The sequence below is a fragment of the Phacochoerus africanus genome, chromosome 12 (genome assembly GCF_016906955.1).
Source record: "Phacochoerus africanus isolate WHEZ1 chromosome 12, ROS_Pafr_v1, whole genome shotgun sequence".
Classification (NCBI taxonomy): Eukaryota; Metazoa; Chordata; class Mammalia; order Artiodactyla; family Suidae; genus Phacochoerus; species Phacochoerus africanus.
In genome coordinates this window covers 13,798,041-13,824,265 of record NC_062555.1, presented here as the reverse complement: position 1 = coordinate 13,824,265, position 26,225 = coordinate 13,798,041, and the positions used below count along the sequence as shown (strand labels likewise).

The 26,225-nt window shown below is 41.5% G+C and overlaps 1 protein-coding gene across 1 annotated transcript in view; it reads right to left on the bottom strand.

Moving 5' to 3' along the window:
- Nucleotides 1-6,522: 6,522 nt before the first annotated feature.
- RRP15 (ribosomal RNA processing 15 homolog) overlaps nucleotides 6,523-26,225 on the bottom strand; it is a 37,974-nt gene continuing 18,271 nt past the window's right edge. The window contains exon 5 of the mRNA XM_047754945.1: nucleotides 6,523-7,925. Coding sequence (XP_047610901.1) covers nucleotides 7,782-7,925 — 144 coding nt within the window. The 3' untranslated portion in view covers nucleotides 6,523-7,781. The remainder of the gene's footprint in view (nucleotides 7,926-26,225) is intronic.

Genomic DNA, 26,225 nt, shown 5'->3' with positions numbered 1-26,225 from the left:
TTATGAGGCGACTGTACGAGTTAAGGGCATCATAAACCACTGAATGGTCTCTGGTACAAGAGAATTACTGCATGTTTGCTGCTCTTAGCACTTGTTCCAACTCGTATCCGATTGGCTGACGGGACTGCCTTCATACGCTCCTCAACTGCACCCACCCGGCCAGGTCACCCCTTCGCAACTGCCACCAAGATGGGATTTAGAGTTTTGGGTTCTTGAGCCTTTTGGACCAGAGCTGAAGCGGGCAGTAAATGTTTTAATCTGTCATTATCTTCAGGATCTTTGTGCTCAGCGTGAGACTTGTCTTTTCAGACCGTCCAAACTAATTTTCCTTAAAAAAGGTGTCATATGCTTACATCCATCCAATCAATGTTTGACATTTGAAAAGCTTCCTTCCACTCTCTGTAACGTCTTTCACCTCACACTTGCAGTGCACAAACTGCTGCCGTGTATTTCCCCGTGTTCACAGCCACATTAAATGGTGGCACCGAGGTGGACGTGCCGCGGTTGACCTCTGTGTCCTCGCAACACCGAATGTGTAGGTTGTTTGGCGTTTATCGTTACTAAGAATAATTCTCTGATACTGGTGCACGCAGCCCCCCCTTTTTTTTTTTTTTTGTAACTGGGATCTTTTCCTGAGGATGGTTTCTAGAAGGAGAGTAACTGGGTCTCAATACTGCCTCCGCCAGACTTTAAACTCTTGTGGGGGGAGCTCTTTATCAAGAACATGTTCAATTACATAGGTCAGAAATGAATGACCCATCTACCGGCAAGTCACCTAACTTTCCAAACGCAGAGAAGTTTCTCGAGCCTCTCCCTCCAAGAGCAGGTGCGGGGCTCCAGTGCACCCATTATTCCAAAGCTTTTACAATATGGACAAACGTATCCCTACACCCGAGGTACATGCTGGCCTCACAAAGTTGTAAGACGTGTGCAAGGACGCTTGGCGTAACAGGAGTCCAAACTGAACTGTGAACTCAGTTCTGGGTCCAAAATTTTGCCTTGTCATCCAACAATGAGTACTGCTATTTCTAGCAATGTGTCACGTCAAAGCCATTTATCCTTAAAGTGTTCTCGGGAGGACCAAGGCATGACAGTTGTGTCATGCAATAGTTATCCCTGTGACTCCTACCATCTGCAGAGACGGATAATGTCACCTTGAGCCTTTCGGACTAGAGCTTGTTTATAATACACTGGAGAGAGCCCAAGTGTCACGTGGAAACAGCGCGGATGTGACGTTCGGTTCGACTCAGCATTTCGCGGTAACTGCCGCGTCTGGCTGCCCTGCTGGTGTTGGGAGCGCCGACAGCGATCCGCTGTTGATGGACACTGCAGGGAGGGGGCACATTTTTACCCAAGACTGGAGTCTGGTGCTGCCGGCGCGAAGAGGCAACTGTCTAGTAGCCCCGGGGTGAATCGACAGCTGCAAGGCCGCCCACGTGCGCGGACCCACACTCTCAGCTGCCTCGCCATTCAGAGCCCCAGTTGGTCTTGACGCCACACAGACTTGGTGTTCTTGCTTTGATGTTTATGAACCGACTGCATGAAAGATGCAGGGTCATGGTTCAGGGGTTAGAGAAACGGTTATTTATACAAATGCGGTTAACACCTCATCATTTTAAACTGGCTGTGCTAATAATGCTCATCAGGCTCTTTGTTTTCTGGAGGTTTTCTTTTGTTCTGCTTTTTTTTCTCCCAAATCTGCAACATACATTTGCTCTAGCAGGAGGTCGAGTGTGTGCTGCTGGAACAGACTGGGGCTGCTGGAAAACTGGGGAGCCCTGCCACTGAAGGCCCTTGGCAGGAAACCTCCTAAATAAGGGGGCTCAGAAGCCCCAGCACTGAGACTCGCTGACCTGGATGGCATCTGCTATCTGTTGCTCTGGTGTATCCTTTTTTGTACATCACCAATCTACTCTTTCAGAGTCCAGCAAAATGAGATTTCAAGTGCTCATTTTGAAAGCTGCAGAGGATAATACTGAAGCATCAAATGCCACATGTGACGTATGCACAGTGGCTTAAGATGTAAGGATGATAGTTACACCTCAGGAAAGAATTATAAAATAACTTAATATATCTTTTAAAAAACACAAATAGTGAAAAAGAAGTCAATAAGAATTTGTTAAAATCACACCAGTATTTTATTTGTATCTACTTACATTCTATCTGTAAACGCTTTATGGAAGAATTCAAGAGAGACATGCGATTTCAAAATTTACTGATGTTTTATTAGGACCAGATATATGTTCTGTGACTTTATTCTCTTCACAGGTAGACAAACCACCACGAGCCACAAGAAGCTTTACTTGAAATAACCAAGTAAAGTGAAAGATTCCTTTTCTTTGTATCCTAGCCGCACGGGCAATGCTCAGTGACCACCTGTGCTTCTGTATTATAGAGCAGTGGAGACAGAAAATACTCCCTTCATCACAGAAAGCCGGGTGGACAATAGTGATGGAGAGACTACCACAATAAGGAGTCAGGCCCACTCCTCTAACAGATATCCTTATTTAACTCCTCAAATGAAAACTAAAGAGCATTTAACAGAAAGTGAAATACGGACTCCTGCTCCAGTGGGGATGGGGGGCGGTGAGTGAGGTGAGCCGTGTCAGACCAAGGCTGTTAACAAAACAAATCATTCTGGAAGTTCCCTTGTGGCACAGTGGGTTAAGGATCCGGCATGATCACTGCAGTGGCCTGGGGTGCTGCTGTGGCACGGGTTTGATCCTGGCCAGAGAACTTCCCATATGCTGCAGGTGCGGCCAAAAAACAAAAGCATATTTTGTAACTTTGTCTCTGAAGACACCTCTTCTGAGCACAAAAGCCCTACATCATAACTCCCTGAAATAATACTCAGGAGACCGGATGAAAAATATTACTGTGGTTCTAAGCTAGAAAACACCCTTTAGAAGAGAATCCAAACTTATTTAAGAATCACTGGAAGACAGCTACAACCTACAACATGCCGAGGGGATTCATTACAGCTCTTGATACTTCGTTAACCACCAGGCACTGTTCTAAAGGTCTGGTCTCCTACCTCAAACACCATTTTATTCCCACATCTATTCATACGTCCTCCCGACTGATATATTTCATCACGTTTCAGAAAAGCTCAGCCACCAAAAAATTCACCGGACCTACGTCTGCTCCAATAGTCAGTAAGATGCAGCAGGTCAAAATTCAGACTCCTGCTTCCTTGGGGGAAGAATGCGAGAGCTCTTTGCAGGTGTGCAGGAGTTCTCGCTCCTGGTTCCAAAATGCGTTCTAAAGGCACTTCACCTCAAGGAGACCTCGTGCTCAAAATATCTGCAGGGCTTCACGGACTACCCACCTGTCACTCGCACGCTGATCCTGATCGATGAACTCCAGGGAAGAGGAGAAGAAACTGCTTCCCTCAACTGAAAGTCTTTTCCGAATAAAAGTGAAGTGAGCAAATTAACCCTATCACAGCCCTAGACAAGCTTCATTATTCTAGGACCTCTGTTACGATACTACATAGACTCTATTATAATAGTATTTAAATGTGCCCTTTAAGGTTCCACTATAATAAGTTTTCAAAAGGTTATCTTTTAACATTTTTTTTTTTAAACAAATATTCATTGTCAATACCTGGCTGATTTCAAGTGCTCATCCAAAGTGCCACATGAGTCAAATCATACAATGGACACTTACTGCAGGAACTTTTTGATTTTTACAGGAGTAAAATCATCCCTGATTTTGTCATAAAAATATCACCACTCAAATAACTCCAGCGGAGTTCCTGGAGCAGGTGCTCAATAAAAGCCAGAGAAATGTCTCACGTAACTTTCTCTTTCCATCAGGAAAAGTTAAGCCAGGAAACAATGGGAGCTAAAGTCATTTCATATCTAAGTTGAAAATGTACACGTTGCTGTTTTATACACTGTGGCGGACTGAAGTTTGGCCCCTCCCTCCCAATGCCTATGCAGAAGCCCTGTTCTGCCCGAAGTGAGAGAGGACGGGGGTCACGAGGGTGGAGCCCTCATGAATGGGTTCGGCGCCCTCATAAAAGAAGCTCTGAGAAAGATCGGCTCTCTTCCCCAAGTAAAGACGCAGAAAGAAGTCAGCTGTCCACAGCCCAGGAAGAGGGTACTCAGGAGACGGCACATCTGCCGGCAGCCTGATGCTGGGCCTCCCGGCCTCCAGAACCAGGAGAAAGAAATGGGTGCAGCTTTAGCCCTCAGTCCATGGTATCTGACATAGCAGCCTGGACTCAGACAGACAGACAGACAGATAGACACTTCCTTAAGAAATCACAAATGTTAAAAAAAAAAAAAAAACTACTGATTTTTCAAATGTTTGTTTTAAAGTGAAATTCATGAGGCGCAAACATATCAATAGTCCAAGCACAAGAGCGGTACTCTGTGGTCATTAAAAGGAATGAGAAAAATAAAACTTCTGTCCCGTTTCACTTTTGTGTCCTTACATTAATAAAAACTGATAACAAAATAACAAAAGTAAGTAAGCAAATACAGGAAGGAAAAAAGTTATCCGGACGATGCGGAAGTGTCAACTTACTGATCTGATCTCCTAGCTCGTCTAAAGAGATAGCTATGCTCTATGAAGAGGACTTCACAGGCATTTTCTGAAGCCTGACAGTTTCTTTTAACTCGTTGACAGCACAATTTTTGCCTTCAGTTTGTTCTGTTCACACTTCAGCCTTAGGACTTCTCTGCTGTTACATGCTGGACTAGGACATCTTCGGGCATCTCAAAGCTGCAGTGAAATGGCTTTATAGGTAAGTACTGTATTCACATACCCCAAAGACCACCAGCAAGAGCGGCAGGATTAGTTTTTCGGCAGCCACTGGATATTAAGTATGTTTAGATGCGCATAACAAAGTGATGAAAAAACCCTGAAAGTACAATCCTTTTCACCCACTTATCATGAAAAACAAAATTATTTGAAAGGATTGGATTTACTCTCAAAGAAACCTTCCAGAACCTCCTACTGAGTCATCTGAGCTTCTAGGTACTAAAAGTGAGCCTTTGAACTGTTGTATCCAAAGTGTCTCCAAGATATATTTTCAATGAATAAAATAATGCCTGATCTATGTAGAGTCTAGGTAACTTGAAAAATAAATGCAATACTCTAAGCTAAAGCACTAAACCACTGTGATGATTCTAAGTTATCGTCAGTCTACATGTATTATTAACTTTGTGGGAATTCAATGCCTAAAACCAAAAAATAAGCAATATACTTAACTATGCTAATACTGAGAACACTCACCCCAGCCATCCAAACATCCAGAGAAGGAAATCAGGTAATACCTAAATACTGGTTACCATTTTCCACTGTTCTTTGTAGAAATAAAAATAAACCTTTTTTTTATGACTATTACCCTAAACAGCTACGAAAAATAAAACCCTAATATTCTTATATTTAGATACACTGGAGGGGGTATATGGGAATGCTGTTCCTTTTCTCTTCCCTCCTTAAAAAACCCAAAGATAATATTGGAAGAAAACAAAAATGCAGAATGATTTACCTGACGGATGTCAGAAGAGTTTAAATGCTGTAGGTAAAATAGGGTAGAGATGACAGAGCTAGATTATTTAAAAATCCACCTAAAGATACAACACACTTAGTTTCTAAAATAATATGCTAATCCTTAGATTCATATAGGGTAGTGTTTTGTTTAAATATTTGATAGCCAATATGCAGAAATACTAAAACATATAAAACATCCCATCTTTATGATAAAAATTACTTCATGTAATTTATATATGCTTTACAGCCTTCTAACATAAGTGATACATTTTTTTATAGTGGTAACTCAATTTTATTTTATTTTACTTATTTATTTTTGCTTCTTAGGGCCACACCTGTGGCATATGGAGGTTCCCAGGCTAGGGGTCAAATCCGAGCTGTAGCCGCCGGCCTGCACCACAGCCACAGCTACGTGGGATCTGAGCCACATCTGCGACCTACACCACAGCCCATGGCCACACCAGATCCTTAACCCACTGAGCAAGGCCAGGGATTGAACCTGCATCCTCATGGATATTAGTCAGATTTGTTAACCACTGAGCCCTGACGGGAACTCCTCGATTTTATTTTAAAATAATTTCTGAAAGAAGAAAATCTGCAAATATTCTCTTCCTTACTTTCAGTTTGAAAATCTTGGCTTTTTCTAAATTAAATCAAGGACTGTTCGAGTATATGTTTGAAAACAACTGTTTTACTAAAGGAGAAGTTATTTACTTCTACCACCCGAGGGATTCTTCAGAAGCACATCAGTTTCAAAACCTTAATGTGATTCGGAAACAGATTAATAGCAAAAAAAAATTCAGTAAAATTTTTAATTCTGAGAAAAAAATTGCTTTTCTTCAAAATTATCTACATGTTCGGTTTTACTGAAATAGCTCTCTGGGTTAACTTATATTGAGATGCTGTGTTAGGCTTAAGGAGTATTTGTGACATTTACTTATATGACACTGAACACAACAGCAGTTCTATAATTAAAAAAGACACTACATTTCAAAAATTTGTCCAAATACAAAAACGCATTTTGAGCTCTGCTGGTTTAATCATTTGATATCTTAGATGTGTACCATCCTTTAGCATAGTAACAAATACCAGGCCGCAGACTAATTTAACTCTGGTTACACGATATCTGCAAGACTCAAATGGGTCTGCAAATATAAACATCTCTCCTCCTGCAGAGTTTGAGGGGGGGATTATCCTTCGATACAGAACAGAGGCAAAAGCATGTGCAAGTGGATAGTAGGAGGGCACTATTTTCATTATGGAAAAGATGAAGAAAAAAGGGTGGCTCCTTTCAAAAAAGAATAGATCATTTTTATTAAATAATTCCCTACAAACTTTGCATCTTAGGCCCAGTTTCACAGAAATTCTGGAGTGATATTAAATAGTCCTGCTTTTTCTTCTTTTTCTGTTTAACGTCTAGATTCTAAAAGTCATCCAATTTAATCATCTTTAAGGCAACTATAAGGAATCAATTCTCCAATCAGATGCAATATACTGACGCAGACTGCCTGCTGCCTATCATTTCACTGTCAGTCGGTCCACAAAAAAGAACCTAAGCTAACTTAAATGTTTAGGAAAACAAACAAAAAAACAACAAAAAAAGAAGCCAGTACATTGTCAAATATGTTTCCTAAGAAATCATGTCTCGCTGCGTAAGTTAAATAGGAGAATTTCCACCACAGTAAGTTCTCATACCAAAATAACCCAACACTTAAATAAATCTGTCCAATAATATAAAAGCAGAGATTTGATGTTTCTAAATCATATTTGCCATAATATCTAAAAATAAAATCATCAACCCAAATGAGAAACACTATAAACATTTTGCTACACAGGTTTTCTCAACAGCTCATTAAAACAAACACCAACCCTCCCCACCAAGTTGAAAGGCTGAAAAATACTAACTTCAAGGAGCGTTCATTTTAATTATGTATTAGCATTGCATTTCTACAAACACTGGCGATTCTGAGATAAAATACCAATATCCATGACCAATATGAAAACTGACAATGAACCTGGCAAAATGAGTATCTCAAGAAGAAATGTTTCTTTTTACAAATGTTCTGAGGAACAATGAGTAAACTATACCAGGCCTGAGAGAGAGTAATTTAACAAGGTTTATACGAAAACGGGAAATACCGAAGTTGCTAACAGTGAGTCTCTTGGCTTCCTTACAAATGGTATCTTCATATAAATCCCCCAAGGTATCTTCATAAAAATCCCCCAACTTTCGGAGCCCAAAGTAGTTTTCTGGGAAGAGTAAACCGTGAACTGTGTTACGTGTCCGAGTCACTGTCAGGTCCTGGCCTGCTGTCCTCTGGTCCATCACTCTCTCTGTCCCAGTCTCTCATGGTTGCTCCCAGCATGAAATCATCACGCAGGATGGTCCATCCCGGGCCCTCTTCGGCTTTCACCTCAGTCTGAGGAAAATTACAGCATCGAAACGTTCGAGAGTCAATTTCAGCACAAGCACATTTTAAGAATCCGAGCTACAAAACAAACTTGTCAACACTTAGTTTTACAACAGGAGTGAAACCGAGACAAATTATAGATGAACTCCGTTTGTACACGACAGCTGTATACGCGCACGAATATACAGCACTGTGTTAGTAACGTAGTTCAGCCTCAGAAGAGCATGGAAGCAGAACGCTTTTTTTTTTTTTTTTTTTGCAGTGTGAGAGAAACAGAGTAAAATCTAGGTTTGACGTCAATTTTTAAAGTCTTCTGACGGTCAAAACAGACATACAAAATACTGTTTAGCATTCAGTGATAACTTACTAGAAAATGTTTGATAAATTACTTTAATACAAACAGAATTTAATAAAGGCCTTAACCTCAAGATAAATTAAAGGAGGGAATATGAAAGTAACATGATACTGTGCTAGGTTTTTATATATGTTATCTCATTTAACATTTGATAAAAATTTGAACCAAATGTTCTTTATTTAGGTTATGATTTCACTGCCTTCCCAAATCATGTAATCAAAAGACTAATCACATGCTAAAACCATGAATAACTGAAACAGGCAATAAACATACTAGGTAGTCAATTCATTTTGTTTATTCATGGGATTTACATAAGGCTAGGTAAGACAGGCTGAGACCCACAGCCTTTTACTTCATGGTACAACAGTACCACCTTGTGGCACTAACTAAGTAATGCAGGATGCTGGGTCTAAACTGTCCTTCCTTCCACAAATATTTACGGAGAGCTGCATATCAGGTACTGTTCTTTGTGTTGGAAATACAGTGATGCACAAAACAAAGTCCCTGTTCTTCCCGGAGCTAACAGTCTGCGCTTTTCTGTTTACTCCATTCTCAGAAATACAACACTGGGAAAATCTCTAAGAAGAACCCATGACATTGGTTAGAAAATAGTGTTATCTTTATTGGGAGCCATTAATCAGATAAAAAGCAATTATTAAGAGAAAAACATTAAAGACATTTGCTGGGTTAAGAGATTATTTATCTAATTCCGGTGAAGCAAACTTTTACTTAAAAAAAAAATATATATATATATACCTCTGAAACAGTCACATGATTAAAAGAAAAAAAAAAAAAGGATGTCATTACAAACAGGAAAAACGTCCTATTGGCTTACTCCTCAGGGCTTGTGCTGAAACAGAAACAGAATCTGAAGACCAGACAGCATATAAATGTGAGCAAAGATTTCAGAACTTAGTAAATCAAAGGGTACACTTTGTACTATAATTTAACCAGCATAAAGAAACAAAAAAACATCTGTGCTAGTTCAAAACCAACAGTAAAACCATTCCAGTGCTTTTCACCACACAGTGATAGAGAGCAACAGAGGAGAAAGGCAATTTATAACGCTGCTCATTGAGAATGCTAACACCTCTCCATGCTCAGGCTACAGGATCCAACCTACATTCCTACAACCATTTCTGCTTCTAGCAGATTAAGTTACTTAACTGGATAAAAGGCCATTTTTCCTGATTCAATCCATGTCTTCTTTGCCAATCTCCTTACCTGACTTAAAGAAGAGAGATCTGTTCCCCAAGAACAGAGATCCACTTAGAACCAATACTAAGAACACCTCTCCCGCCAAATTAATTATTCAAAGTTTTCAATTAAATTCTAAAAAGTGTCTGCTTCCTGGTACAGGCATACACAAACTCCCGACCAGGAAAGACTTAAGGTGACATCAACATCTGTGTCTACGCATGAGGACCCACAACCTCAATGGTCAGTCTCCATGTCTAAACAGCCACACCCAATGTCCCATCCTCGTGTTACAGCCCAGAGCAGGCCGATGCCACGAGACTGAGCTCCACGCAGACCTGCTCCGACCTGACAGCTCACTGTGACCGCCACCTTCTGCTGCAGGGACCACGGGCGGGGGCAAAGGGAAGATGAGGCCAGAACCATAGCAGGCAGTTCAGAAAGAAAGACAGGGACACCAGTGGCCCAGAGAAAAGGAGTCATCAGTTAAAATGTTGGGACCGCCTGTGAGCCATGCCTGTCCTGAAAGACAGTTAAGTGAACATGTGTTTTGGGCAAAGAGAAAAATAATAGAATAAATTCAACATTTCTCTTAGGTGTCCAATTTGAAGACAAAGAAGTAATACAAAGCTTTGTTGGGGGGTTGCGCTCTGGTTTCAAGCAGTCACAAGATCTAATCTACGTCAATGGGTCTCAAAGTGCGGCCCCCAGACCAGCATCGGCACTGGTGTTACTTAGGAATTCAAAATCTCGGGCCCCTTCCAGACCCACTGAACCAGAAACTGGTAGATTTTAATCTGTGTTAATAAGCCAATCACTGCTTCTGATGCTCGCTAAAGCCCAAGAACCACCAGACAGAAGGACAAATATTTCTTCATGAGTTTCTGTTCATAGCTGTACAACCAAGTACACTTTATGGCTAAGAGAGAAGCTGCATTTTACAGGATGAAGCAACAGTACGGAGAAAAAACAGCCAAGAGGAAATTTAGTACTGACAAGAGTAGGTTAACAGATCTTAACAACAGGTCTTTCCCACAGGATCTCTCAAGACGGCACTGCAAGGAGGAAACTTGGTTTTAAAGGCAACAGAATGGTCCTTCAACCTCTACAGCCCCACATGCTGAAGAAACACATAGCCATAAAAAGGCAGAGGGTCCATGTTACACAATAGTCCTGCTTAACTGCAAAACAAGCAACAACAGAAGGTGATTTGTTGTTTGAAAGACATAACCCACAAGGACAAGAGCCAAAGAGAAAAAGTAACTCAGCTTGAGAAGGTGGAAGCCGACGGCTGGAGGAAACTGCCCAGGGAAACCCAGGGAGCTGAGTGCTAGGCCTGCAGTTGTCAGCAGACACCTGAGCCGGTTCACACTGCAGCATCTGCAGGGGCAAAACCCCAAACCTGGCAGCTCTGGGTACTTCTAAAAGTGAGGGTAGGCACAGAGGGACCAAAATAAAGAGAACAGGGTGAAAGTGATGCTGAGAAACAATTAGCTCTCTAGACTCACTTCCCACTCCCTCAGCAGAAGACTCGAGGTTTAACCTCTGGAGAGGTAATGGGCTACACAGATACCAGGCATAGTACCAAAGCCAGGGGGTTAAGTTACACCCCCCCCCCCAAATAATGAGTCCCTGCCTTCTTCTGACATTGGGCTCCCAAAGTGCTGATAGGCAGATCTTTTTTCTCCAGGCAGGAGATCAGGAATACTCGACAGAATACCCGACCAGTTATTAATAAATAACCCAGGGAGAGAAGGCTCCACTAAAGCTCGCATGTCACATGGATCCTACCCACATATTCAGAGCTTCCAATTAACTTTTTAGGATTATTTGTTCTAATCAGGAATAGATGACTAAGGTTTCCCAGAAAGAAGAGAAAGAAAGAAAAGAAAGAAGAGTGATGATAATACAAACACAAACATTTAAAAAGGAACGTGCAAGAAAAAGAAGCTATTCAAATAAAAGAAAATTGAGGGGAAAACACCAGCAGTATTCTTGAAAAGTAAGGATATTACATTGCATCCACAAAATGAGAACAGCTGCCATTTTAAAAAGAAACATTAAAAGAATAACAAAGATCATGAATTACAAACATGATGGTGGAAACAAAAAAAAAAATACAAGGGTGAAAAGATAAAGCTAAGGAAATTATGCAGAAAATTGGGTAAAAAGAAAAAAAGTGATAGAAAACAAAAGAAAAAGAGGACCGGTTCAGGAGGTTTAATATATACATAACAGGTCTATAGATAAAGAAATGCAAAAATGAAGAGGAGGAAAATTAATGAAATACCTCAAGAAAATATCCCCAAAGTGAAGGACACACATTTCCAGAGTGAAAAGAGCCCACATGAATGTCCAAAACCAAAATGAAAAATAAAGCCACATCTAGGGACACCATGTACAATTTTTAGAACAACGGGTACTAAAGGACTACCCTGTGAGCTCCCACAAGGAAACACGTAAGCTACATCCATACAGATGATAGGAGTCAGAGTAAGATTCCTACCTTCCTACAGCAACACCGGAAGCGAAAAAGCAATAGATGAACGTTTTCAAGGTGCTAAAGGAAGAGAATTCCCTGTTTAACATGTAATACCCAGACGCACTGTTATTCGAGCGTGCGGAGAGGACGGGAGCGCTCTCAGACGCAGCAAACTGGACTTCCAGTGAAGCCTTCCTCAGGAAACTACGAGAAGGTCCTCCACGGAGAGGCGGAGTGAATCAAGGCGCGAAAGACGCAAGAAAGAACCGACCAGGCAGGGATCCTGCGCAGGAAAGAGGGGCGCACAGCCACGGTGGGATGGGAGTGCACGGAGGAGACTCCAGGGCAGGGACGACGACCCCTCTGGCAGGAGGAGGTGGAAGTGGGGCCGTGGCTTCAGGGAAGGATGCTGAGAGCTGTCGGCACCCCAATGACTGCCACAGTCCCGTCACTTTAACCTGACAAAGCCCTGGAGGGTGTGCTTTACCGAAACAGGGGGAGCAGACCAAGAAGCACACATGTGAGACCCAGGAAAGAGGGAGTCCAAGCCGGGAGCTCCTGCAAGGAGCACAAGACACTTATATCCCAGGACGACGGCTGTCCCGTGGCCCGAGAGGGCCATCGGCCCAGAACAAGGAAAGCAGGGCTCCAGGAGAGAATGGCTCCAAGAAAGCCGCCATAACAGACGCACCACCTGAGGCCATGTGATTTTGAAAAACTACATAAACTACGGAAGTTAAATATGAAAGTCAAGGCATTAATTTTAGGAAAAACAAACAGGAAACATAACTAAAGGATGTTACAACTTGCAGCTGTAAGTAACAGTTGTATAAGCGTAATGATTATATGTTGAATTACTGAATTAACAAAAAATTCTACACTAACTGCATTGAGAGGTCAGAAGAGAGGAAACAGACTTGTGCTAAGAGGATGAAGCTCTGCCTACCGTAATGGAAAGCCAATAAATAACACCTCAAACTGAGGAATCCCAAGATACGGCTATGTGATGGCAGGAACAGAGATGCACAAATGCCAGCGCAGTGGGGCAGAGAAGTTCGCTGGATAGTGAATGTTCTGGAAAAATGTGGTCTTTTAAACTAGATTAATTTAAAAAGAAAAAAAGAGGGCAACGAGAATGGAGAAAACAAACCATTCCTCAATCCACAAATCCCAGGCCTCCCCGTCTATCTTCCTGAAATCTCTCTCCCAAGAAACCTTTTTAGTTTTGTTAATAATGACTCTGTTTTCCTGCTTAACTTATTCAATGAAAAAAAGTTATACTACGAAGCTATTATGTGGCAGACCCATGATATATAATGTTGCTTTGCTTCTAATTCTCTTAAGACTGCTAGCTAGGCAGCTACAATCTCCCTCAACTTTTACAAGGAAACTGAGGCACAAAGAAGTGAAACAACCTAAATAAGTTCAGGGTTACTAAACAGCTGCGCTCACACTGAAGCCCACATCCATTTAATTTCAAAGTCCACATTCTTACCCCAATTCTACACTGCTGCAAAGTAATAAACATGAATACTATATATTACTGAGACATCTGTTATAACCTAAAAATTACACAGCAAAATGAGTACTAAAATACAGTGAAAACAACTGCATATGCTTTACGGTAAATTTCTATGAAAGTTGGAACTGGGGCTAATTATCTCCATAAAGATGATTTACCATTAAATATAACAAAGCTTCCTAAATACTTGGAGCACCCACAAAAAAAAAAAAAAAAAAAAAAGTGGATCAGAGATTAAGAAAAGGAGAGCCTGAGGCCAATTCCAAATGCATCATTTATTGGAAAGTCTTGTCTAGGGTGATCCCTAGACAGATTTCACCAAATGTTAAGACATCATGAGAATCCAAGGCTTTTGTTTGTAAAATAGAAGTAGTGGCAATTTGATACATTATGTTTACAGGAGGAATAAAAACCAAGAGAGTTCTGGATTTGAATCACTGTTAACCACTGAGGACAACACTACAACGGAGGAAGCTCAGACAGAGGTCCAGGACTGGCCAGAGAGTAAAGGTACTTCCCATTCTTAACCTTGACATAAGTATAATGTAGGAGACGGATAACCCTTCTGGACACGCGGGGCACAGGTATTTACCGCCATCAGATGGACGTTGTGTTGACATCAAGTATAGGCTGGAATGATCAAAACTGAGCAGCTTATCAAGTCTGTCAGGGTTACCGCAGGCTGCAAGGGTCCAACGACCTAGAGCACCCTACAAGACAACTCTCTCTGCCTACATCAGCTGAAAAATAAAACTGACCTAAATGCAAAAACTTAATGAAAACCATATGATGCAAGGAAACAAAAGAGTCCCCACCCTCACTGGCCTGGTTTTATACAAATATTTAATCAAGATCATACAGAAGCAGTCTGTGTTGATTCTGAAGATGAAGACAACCCTTAAAAATGTTAATCAGCTTCCATTTCAAGGTTCAAACATACACTGGCAGCCATGGAGAAGAAAACTGAAAACAGAGGTTCGGAATTATTCATTAGTCTAATACCAAATAATTAAGAGCTTAACCTCATTTCAATTTTGAAGGGGGAAAATTAAAGTCAAATCCTCAAAAAATAAACATTATAATCATATCTATATTTAGCAATCAGCAATAGTTATTTCATTGCTTTCCCTAAGAAGAACGTTCTGTTTTCATTTTAATTTAGTTTCACCTAAATTAAAAAAGGTTCATACTACTGGCTAAAATTCATCTTAATACTTTTCTGGTTGCAAATTTTTATAAGCTAATTACAGCTGTAGTCAGTAATCTCTCCTTCTTCTGTGAATGGAAAATCAAAAGGGAGCCCGTAGTGCTAAGAGAGCTACAGCGGGGCTGAGAGACCATCAAGGCAGTGGGACTTAGCACACCTCCCAGCCGGGATGGAATCTGACCTTGTGACCTGATGACGGCATCCAGAACGTCTGCCACAAGCTCAGGAGCGCACAGCCTACCTGCTTATTGGACCCCTACCCTAAAACGACTCACGATTCCTTAAGGACAAATCTTTTCTGACTTGAGTCAGACCCAATCACATTCTTGCCGAGTGCCTTTTAACAACCTTGTGGGGTTTTTTGTCTTGATAAGCCCCTGACTCCCTCTACTCCCTGGAACACTCTTTTGGGATTACTGAAATCTGAATCTCCCAAACTGCAATCCTGAAGCCCCCCAAAATACTCTTCTCTTATTCACAACCTCCCGGGTTGGTTGGTTGGTTGGTTGGTTTTTTCTTTTCCCTGTGGCTAACCTAGTATCAATCTTATCTAAAAGTTCTACCTGTGAAATGCAGGGTATAGCAGAAATCTCTTTATATTAAAAAAAAGTATTCTGGTAGAAGTCAACAGAAGTAAAACACAGCCCCAAATCTTTAGAATCTGAATAAGAACATCAGTGATTTTTCTAATCGTGCAAGACGGTAACATCTCACCCAAGAATTGAAAATTTAATTATAAAGGATGCAAATGTTCAATCTAAAATACATGAATTCCAATGAAAAACGTACTGATTCAAGATTATATGGAAGATCCCATATCTAAACAAACTCAACTTTTCTCTGATTTTCCAACAATTCTCAATAAGCAATTTCTGGTTGTTTTGATCAACTTGTGCCTTGTTTTAGTTTGTCCAACTGTTTCATTGGGATGACAGTCCACTTGGGCTTCCTTTTTGTTAACTATTTTTAGAATTTTCTAAAGGAGTTCAACGAGTTTCATGGTTCTGCAATGTTGCACTTTAGCAGTGTTGTATCCTACCTCCTCCTTAACAGTTTTGAGAAATGAGATTTTAAAACGAGTCATTCTCCAAGTGCGACTACACACCCTGTGAAGGAGGTGTGAGACCAGGAACACGCAGAAAGCTGCCTCGCTCACACGCACTGTTCACACGCACTGCCACAGGCGACACCGTGGCCCACTAGTCAGCCCCCTTCTTTCCAGCTCGTCTACATGATATTATGGAGATAGCTTTCTGTTCTGCTTTTGAAAACATACCTCACTTTTTTAAGCACCCAGACACTAGTGGCTGAAAAGGGGTTTTGAGCCATAAGGACTGGGTTTTGATCCAGAGTCTGCCAATTATTATCAGTGAGACCTGGGGCGAGTCATTTCATCTGACTTTGGGCTTCTCGTCTCTAAAATGGGAATTCTGGTCCTTCTTAAAATTCAGAATTGTAGAAAAGCACCTTCCATAGTACCTGGCACAAAGCAAACAATATAAGGCACCACCAGCTCCCCCGCCCCCAATCCCATCCCGACTCATGATGGCTGCAGTCATCACGTCTACACGGAAGCCCCACCTCGGGACATCCGTGATTGTCCAATGACGTTCTGTACGCCACTCACAAAGAGGAGAACCTTCGAATAATACGAAAGCGTCCATTCAGAAACCAACCCTCCCTTCGTAAGGAGTATCTTGTAAGTAACGTAAGTAGTTCCACCACAGCTTGAAGTGGGGGATGAGAGAAAACTGGCCACATTCCTAGGTCCTCAAATCTAGCTTTATTATTTTTTAAGAAGTATGCATTACTAGAGCAGACACACCTCAAATGAGAGAATGTTCCAAATCTAAACACAATTTTTATTCAATGATTGGATAATTTTCGTATTAGTAGTAATTCAGCAGTGCTGAAGTTCCCATCGTGGCTCAGTGGAAACGAATCTGACTAGTATCCAGGAGGACACAGGTTCGATCCCTGGCCTTGCTCAGTGGGTTAAGGATCCAGTGTTGCCGTGAGCTCTGGTGTAGGTTGCAGACATGGCTCAGATCTGGCATTGCCACTGCTGTGGCGTAGACTGGCGGCTACTGCCCCCAATTTGACCCCTAGCCTGGGAACCTCCATGTGCCACAGGTATAGCCCTAAAAAGACAGAAAAACAAATAATTCAGAAGCATTAACAACAATTTGCTCTCAAACTACTTTCCAATTTTAGAGTCATCTTTGACTACTATCTGTTAGGAAAAATAAGAACTGAACATAAGAAACTCATTCTAATAATGACATGCAACATAAAATATTAAAAACTGCCAAGATTCCTATAGACCTTACTATGTGCCAAACGCTGTTCTACTTCTGAGCACTTCACATATACTAACTCATTTGACCACTACAGCATCTCTACGCGGTGGTTCTTACTCCTGGATGAGCGTCTTAGAGCAGAGATCTGGGGAAAGCAACCCCATGGGCAGCAAACGGCAGACGGAGCATTCTGAGCCCAGGTGGTCTGGCTCTAGAGTCTGCTTTCTGCCACGATACCTAACACGGCATCCATCGCATACACGTTCTCAGCTGCCTACAGCACAAAAATGATCTTTAGGGGGAAACAGTAAAACGTTCTTTTGATTTTTCAAAAAATGCACCATAAGTGCAAACACATGGTACAGGACACGTTCTGTGCAGGACAATTAAAAAAAAAAAAGACCTCGTTCTCACCGATGAAAATCCTACGCAGGCAGCCACTTTGCCAACTTCGAAGAGAACATTTCTTCAATGAGGGCCGGAAGATGCATAGCTCTGCTATTAATTTTTATCTAAAAGTAACTAAAGATTTCCACAGCAGCTCCATAATTGTATTCTCCACTCAGTCCCATATCTCCCACGTCAAATGCGCTGCGTTAGCACACTGCCAAAAAAGCTCCCTTCGATTACAGCTGCTGTTCAAGTGAGAAACTGTCCTCCATTAGGATAAACGGTGTATTTTAACAGACGTGAGTACAGAGAGAAGCTGGCTTTAAACTGTTCCCTCAACTGCACTGTGTACAATCCCGCTCATTCTCATTTCAAACTTGGAGTCTCTCTTTTGTCTAAACTCTAATCTATTTAGGCATTTTCTGTAAACAAACATTAAGTTGAATTATTTACAGTCAGCATTCCACCCATGCCTGGTAGAGCTGCTTCACGGGAGAGGAAAAGGCGGAAAAGGCGTGAGGACGCAGGGGTGGCTCTAGACAGCATCCTTCTCCTCCCCCCACCCCCCAGGCCTCCCCACCCCCAACTCCTTCCAAGAACTGAGCCTGAACGCTGCTGGGGGCATCTGGGCACCTGTGTGAGGAGTCCCTCCAGCCCCAGGCTTTCTGCTTCCAGGGCGGGAATTCAGTAGGTCTGGGAACCAGCAGGAACAGAGAGTTTTAAAAGTCCACAGCAATTCAGAGTCCAGGCCTAAGGTACCAAGATACCCGAGAAGACGAAGAGATTCCCACTGCGAAACACCCTGCTGTGAAGAAAAGACATGGTTGTCGTTTATGAGAAAATAACTGAGAAACAAAGGCCCTAACTTCTCTCTATGGTTGACACTTAAAAGTGCTTATGTCACAAAAATGAGACACCCCCCCCAAAAAAAACCCTAGTCTCTTCCAGTAACTTCCTCTTGATTTTGAGGAAATCACTAAGGAAACTGCTTCCTAACGGAAACTGGCTAACCCTTTCCCTTACTACAAAATTATTATGGTGGTTTCATATAACTAAAGCTGAAATTGATATATTGGCCATTTCAAATAAATGAAAACCTTGCAGAAAGTCTGTAATTCAAGCGTGTTAAGTGACAGTCAATGATCTCCTAACAGCAAGCAGCCAGTATACTCTCCTTAGCCAGGCACAGACTGAAAATGCATCACCCTTGCCTCGGGCTACTTGTGAGGAGACAGGCACTGAAATTCCAAGAAGTCTGGCTGAATTTTAGTCAACTTTTCACGACAAGAGCAAAAGGACTAATCACAACTTTGAAAGGTAAGGGGAAAGGAACAGCTCTACATTATTAAAACCCTGATTGTTCAACATGTTGTGAAAACAGACCACACTCTGGCCGGCGGTGGATTCTGAGGGGGGGGGGGGGGGGGCACGCACTAGTCCCTTAACGACTGAAACAAATCTCTGATGAAAAGCTTTCTCATGCAAAAGTAAGTTTTTGTTTATTTAAACAGAGTGTTTATTTATTTTTTGTTTATTTAATCTTAAAAAAAAAATCACTCAGGGTCAACAGGAGGCTGGCAGTGCCACGCACTGGTATGTGGCTGCTCCGGGCTGGGCTGCGTATACCGGGTCCAAGGGAGGGATCTGCCGTTTCTGGATTAGAGAATTCCTTCCAAATAGCTGACAATTACCTCTTTAAACCTACAGACGCCGACATTTCTAAGTACCCCGTCCCCCTTCCCCAACTGGGGAAACAGGCTAGTCGTTCTTGGGGTTCCAAGAGGGACCCTATGGACACAGACGGCTGGCATCATCAGCTCTGGCACAGGGCTCTCCTCGCGCTGGAGTCCCGGCCCACCTGCTCCTCAGTGTCCTGCTTCCTGCCCTCAGCCGGTGCCTCTGCCACACGGGAAGTTTACCTGATGGTATGTGCCAGCATCCGCCTCCCATCTGACCACAGCCTGGGCAGATGCTGCCTCCAAGTCGTGGCCTCTCGGGGTGTCATGCGGTGAAAGCCGCCCCAGGGCTGAACCTCCCTCGCTGTCAGCCTCACCGCCACCCCACTTCCGAGCTCTCCTCAGTCCCTCTGAATCATGTCAGTCCCAGATCAAGGTGACCTCAAAACTGCCTCTCAAATCTGGTTCCTCTTTTCCACTCCCCCCCCCACCCCCTACAAGCCTAGTGCGCCCCCTCTTGAGCCTCCCCTCTGCTTTGATTAGAGCAACGGCCTCCCACTGGCTGTTCTGACACAGGCACAGCCTTCTTGCTCTTAAAAATAATCGAATCTGATCCGATCACTCACCTGATGAAAAATGACCACTGGCTCCAAAGGCCTAAGGAATAAAGTCCAAATTCCTTAACAGAAGGTATGAGACTTAAAATTTGATCCCAACTTCCTCAGAATCCCTTTTTCCAGCTCCCCACCCATCAGCAAACACCCTATATTCCAACCTCTATGGAAGGAGAAAAGAGAAAAGAAAACTATAAAGAATGTGAGAAACTGGACATCTGTCAGGCTTTCCCCCTCAAACCAGTACAGTGATGGGCAGTTCTTTTTTTCCTTTTCAACTGCTTAAGTGTGCCTTGAAAAGAAGGAAAAATTAGATGCAATGGCTCCTTTTCCTTGAATTATTACGAGTGAAAACGTTACCAATTACAGCCTCGTTCTCTCATGTTTATTTCCTTTCTTTTAGGCATTTCCAGAGACCCTGTCTCCATACAGGCTGGCTTCAGCAATACTGAAATACTGTTCTCACTTGCGACTCTCTTGACTAAGCTCTTTGGCTTGTTGAGAAGTCATCACTCACTGGGGCTCACTCCCCTGCTATCATCTGAATTCATCATCCAATGAAAAATGCCTCTTCAGATGCTCAAAGCACCTGTACCTACAGACTGGGCTGGTCCCACGGATGAAACAGGGTCTCCACTACACCTGCTTCGTGACATTTTAAAATCAAAGCTAAGGTTCTTCTATTTCTCCAAAGCACATTCCTACTGAGAACCATATTTTCTATGAACATTATCACATCATCATTTTTCCAACCTTAAGACTTTCTAACTTCATGAGCTAACATCTGTGCTACCCGCAACACATACTCAAATAATCTTTCGAATAGTTTCTCTTGTTTCTATATGAACTATTTGGTGGGCTGATTCATTCAAAGAACCAAATCGCTACTGAATTTGACATTCAATACTTTATCCCAATTTTCCATATTTTGGCTAAGAATCAGTCTTTTCTTAAGCTTTCTCACTTCTACTGACAATGCTCCTTTTCATAGCCTGCCTCAAGAAAATATAAAATAAAAAATAAAAGTAAACCAAGTCCCCTACACTGATTTGACAAGATCTGTGACGTGATACAACAGGGAAGAGAGAAAACAATGGGCATTACTGAGAAGTGGGTAATGGGTGACAAGCTTCTGCCCATGAGCTCTGCAACAAGAGGGATTTAAACAAGAGAAAAAAGTAAAGCGTGGAATTTGTGAATGCCACGGTATAATGTTTTCATCTTTGTTAAAGTGACGTGTCCTTTGTACAGGTGACCTGGCCTCACATGATGAGAGAGATGCAAGATTATTATTAACAAAATATCAAACCATATATAGGTAACCGAAGACACAGCTTGGTTTTCAGAGATGAAAATACTTGGAAAAATAATTGCCCTAAGTGCTAGTGAAGGCTTTTCTTAATTACAAATATTAGCTATTATCTCTCCTGAAATGAGCCCATCAAGTATCTTTTTGTTTTACTTAGCAGTGCCCAGGCTCAGCTCCAAGGAATAAAGTATAGTAATTAATGACTCAAATGTAATTTAATATATCAGTGTGACATCTTTTAAAATACTTACAAGTCATTTCAAAATCCCTTTCCTTACAAATGATCTTTAAAAAGCAATTACATCTCTTCTGCCCTAAGGAAGGCTTTCTAACCTTAGTTTCCAAGTACTTTACTCCAGAAATAATGACTATACACAACAAAAATAGGAGAGAAAAAGATGGGGGGGGGGAACCTAAGGGCAACAATATTGTCCAAGTCAGCAGGATCAGAGGATTAAAAATGTCTTAATAAACAGCTCATGATAGGAAGGCAGTTTTTGGAAAATATCAAAAAGTACTCCAATCCAGGCACAAATAGCCTCAAAGATGATCATGGTTTTAAATGAAAAGCAGACTTTAAACAGCTGAAGTTGTAGTTCACAAAGCTAGTAAATGTAAAAACATAAAGTGGAACGAGTCAGTGTAGATGCACGGAGCACAGACAGATGTCACCCTTAAAACAGACTGATAACTCAGAGAGATGTGACCTGTACGGAAATGAATTCGTAATTCTAGTTATCAAATTAAAAAACAAAAACCAACAGACTAGTCAAAGCTTTGAAAAAGCATTCTTTAAAATAAACTTTTAATAAATTTTCTTATTTTCTAAGAAACAATGCTAAACACACATGTGCCAGAGCATGAACCTAAAGATCCAAAGACACTCAAAGAAACAGAGACAACGGATGACAGAGACTGTTTCTAAAGAAGATGCAAACCCAGAGAAACAGAGGTGCCTCTATCTTCTTTACATGGACGTTTTTCCTCTTTATAAGGCTAAAATTTTAATAAGCATGCTTATAAGTATTTTTAAAATACTTCACCTCAAAACATTAAAAGTGTCTATTATCAAATATTTAAAAGCTTATTGTTTGTACAATACTTCATAAGCAAGGTAAGACCACCAATAATTCCATTAAAACAATAGGAAACTACAATAAGAGTAACCTTTTTGCTTTTAAAATAAAAAGAAGGCTTCCAAATAAACATCAGACATGCATTCATCTCCAATTCTTACAGAAAGCCCATGAAAATTAAAATAAAGGTATAAAAGTTACATACAAGGAAACAATACAGACAAGAAAATAACAGTAGACACAATACGTCAACACATTTTGAGGGGGTGAAAACTAGATAAGTAGTAGCAACCAATTAACAGAGAAAAAATAAGCTGATGTTTAAATGAAAAACAGTGGCGCCCTGCTCAGGAACTGGAGGCCGTAGGCAGAAGTAGGGGTAAAGGATGGAATAAAAACAGAAGACTGGCTGACAGTCTGTAGGAGAAGCCCTTAAACCCTGGGGTCTCCTCCCAGCTTACAGAGGCAGGCGACTTCCCTAAAATGCGCAGGGAGCTCACTCCCTGAAGTTACGAAACCCGAGAGGTTCTGGACTCTGGAACCCTGGTTAACACAGATGGCTAACGACTGCATGCCAGAGCCCAAGACGGGTCCTCTATTCTGCTCCAAGGATGCTGGCAGCAAGTTCTTACCCAACACGCAGGCGGCAGACTGCTTACTGTCTTCTCTAGAAAAGACGGAAGGTACCGGAAGAAAGGCCTACAGAAACTGACGTTTGGACATTCCATGACCAAAGAATCAACTCTCTTGATTCTTCTACAGCTGAGCGCACCAACCAGCAAACTGGGCTCCCTCTGGAATGTTCAATCTACTCTCGAGTTCTTGACTCTTAAACATGAATGGACAGTGAGGATCACCATGTACTAAGGAAAATCTCCAACGAGCAAGTCTGAGGCCAAAACAAACAGCACAAATGAGCTCAGGAGAGATTAAAACAACGCAGAGGAAAAGAAAAGTTTAAGATGCCTGTAATTAATTACCCAAAGAGAACAGAGAGTGCGCTCGTGAAATAACAACAGGCCCCCAAGAAAAAAATAAAAGAACAAAATTTTTTTCTTCAAAATTAAAAAATATAAAGTCATATATTTTAAAAATTAAATGTAATTTTAGAAATCAAATTCTAGAAATCAAAGAGCTTCTCCAGAAAGGAGTCAGGGAGACAGAAAATTAGAGGAAAAAAATTACAAAAGTAAAAGGATTGATCCAGATCTAATAACCAATTAGCAAAAATTCCAGAAAAAGACAGAAAAAAAAGGACAAACATAATCAAAGCTATTAAATCAAATAAACAGTGGGTCTAGAAGTGAGGAATGCAAACTTCTCAGTGGGTTGACGGAGCCACCACGGGTCCAGAACAAGGAACAGGCCACCGACGGCATTTCACTGCAAAGTTTCAGGACAGCAGAGATAAAGGGACAACCCAAAAGGTTCCAAAGACTAAAGAATCGGAAATGAGGACAGCACCGGACCTCTTGCTGGCAAGAAAGAAGACAATTAAACAGTAACTTCAAATTTCTGAGGGAAAATTATTTCTAACATGCATGTCTGTATTACATTAGTTTGCCACGGCTGCCCTAATTTCACTTCCACCAACTGGGGGGCTTAACTCAATAGCAACTGATTCTCTCCCGGTTCACAACCCGGCAAGGCCCCCCTTCCTGAGGCTGCGCCTCCTGTTGGCTGTCGGCCTCCTTTGAGTCATGGCTGTCACCCCACCTCTGCCTCTGGTAAATGTCACCTCATCAAAATGAGGAAGAAAGCTAAGAGAAAATGAGACATTTAGCCCAGGAAACAGAGGCTACTGCGTAGGAAAGAGGCAAAGGGAATTCCCAGAATGGTGATAAAGTAAAAAAAAAAAAAAAAAAAAAAGACAGCGCATACATACCAGGTTTAAAAAAAAAAAAAAAAATCCGTCTAGATTGTAGCAGGGTGACCATGAAGAAAAGAGTACTCAGAAGGGTTTAGCAGTTCTTTTGAAGAGCGTAGATGGTGCATAAAACTAAGCAAATGGAAAAAAAAGGCAACTGAAAAACAACAACTGTAAAAAATTAACATTATCGTACACTACTTTGCTCAGCAGTGATCAGCGTTTACACGGAATACTGATTTAGCCAAACACATGACTCTGCTACATCAGAAGGCACAAGTATGAGATGCTGGAAGTGAAGGAAGGGTAAGAATGCAGTTCTCTATCTTCCATGATACCTAATACTGATGACAAAGTGACAAAATACTATTTAAAAGGGGAGGTAAAGAGTAGAAGATCACAGCTCTTTGACCTTGGAGGGGACAAAACAAGGGGTGTCGGTGGGGAAAGGCCCTGGCTCTTTTATTTAGCTGTAGTTCACTTTTGAAACTGTGCTCCTATTGCTTTGAAAAGGACATTTAGGAGTTCCTGTCATGGCCTAGCAGAAACGCATCCGACTAGGAACCATAAGGTTGAGGGTTCCATCCCTGGCCTCGCTCGGTGGGTTAAGGATCTGGCATTGCCGTGAGTTGTGGTGTAGGTCGCAGATGCAGCTCGGATCCTGCATTGCTGTAGCTGTGGTGTAGGCCGGCAGTTATAGCTCCGATTTGACCCCTAGCCTGGGAACCTCCACATGCTGTGGGTGTGGATTTAAAAAGCCAAAGAAAAGAGAAAAGAACATTTTAAAAAAAATTAATGCAGAAAAAAAGAAAAGCTTCTGAGAAAAGTAACTTGTTCAGGGCGGTAACACAGTTAAGAAACATTTGTCACAATATCAAAGTTTCTTAAATCTGGCAGGAGTATGGAAATTCTTGAAATGGGTTCTTAAAAATAAACTCCCACGTCAAGTATTCCTATGGAGTCAAAAGCCAACCAACCAACCAACCAACCACACATACACACACCACCCAAAGCACTCTTTAGGGTATGCGGACTTTAAAGGATCCACCCTCTGTGTTGGATTATTACAACCCGGCTTTGCTTACTATATAAAACTACTGGCTCTTTTTTGTTTTTGAATGTTAATGTCACAAGCACGGATAACCAGTATAACCGAGTAAAGCGGTTAAAGATATAATGAAGGCATTTCCAGACTGGTATCCTGACAGATGGCTGCCAGTGAATCCAATTTCTATGTCGATGGACTCTACTTTTAAAGCTTTCACAGCATTAGGAATATGACATGAAAAGCCTGTATTCTAAATACCATAAAGCCCGGAAAACAGACAATGAACAACTTCCATAAAAGCTCTCCTGTCAGACTGCATGAAGAAAGAAGCATCTCTTAGAAAATTCGTAGCAGCAAGGGATAAGGACAAGGTGGAATAAGAGAAAAAAAGGGAAATCTTATCCTCTACTCAATCAAAATCCTCCTTTATCCAGTTCATGAATGTATGACTCCTTTCTGAACAGGGTTTTGGCACCCCAAATCTATTCCCACCTTGGCCCTCCCTCCTTCTCTTCAATTGCCTTAAAAGTCCACCTATTTCAAGTAACCCATAGAGACTTACTAATCTAGTCCTAAATGAAAAATAATGATTACTATCAAATTCTCCTCACAAACAGGGATAACCACTGAATTTACAGTCTATTATAACCTAGTTTAACAGATGGAAACAGTCTAGACATACAGACTAAGAATCTGTATGCTGTCATGTTAACCTTGTTTATTATTTACTTAATGTGTCCACCTGAATTCTAAGACTTTAAAAGATAGAAGGATAGCACTTTGGACAATGAGGTAGATGTTTTCCAAAAATATAAAATCAAAATGAAAATATCTGTGAAAGAAAGAAATGTGCCAGGGTTATCACTGGTGTGGGGTAGATAGTTCTAGAAACAAATTACTTTCAAGCAAAGCCTCTTTGGTTTAAACCTCAAGGTCAAGCAGTTTTTGACCTTGTGGCAGATTAAGACCCCTCCTGTGATCACTGAAGTAGAAAAAAAGAGGGTCAAGGGCGAAAGAGCAAATGGTAACAAAGAAAACACAACAATGCCATTGAAAGAACCCTTCCTCTATTTTAATAACTCCTGAAAAAAATAATCCCAAAACAAAACAAATGCCTCTATTAAAAGTTACTTTGAAGCCAACGAGGAAAAGGGGGGAGGTCCTTTTCCATCTCCCCATTAGCTCTCTTCATCCAATGCTGCTGGATCTTTCTCCAGTCCTTACAGGAAAATACAGCACTAGCGAGAACACAGCCTGTTTACCATT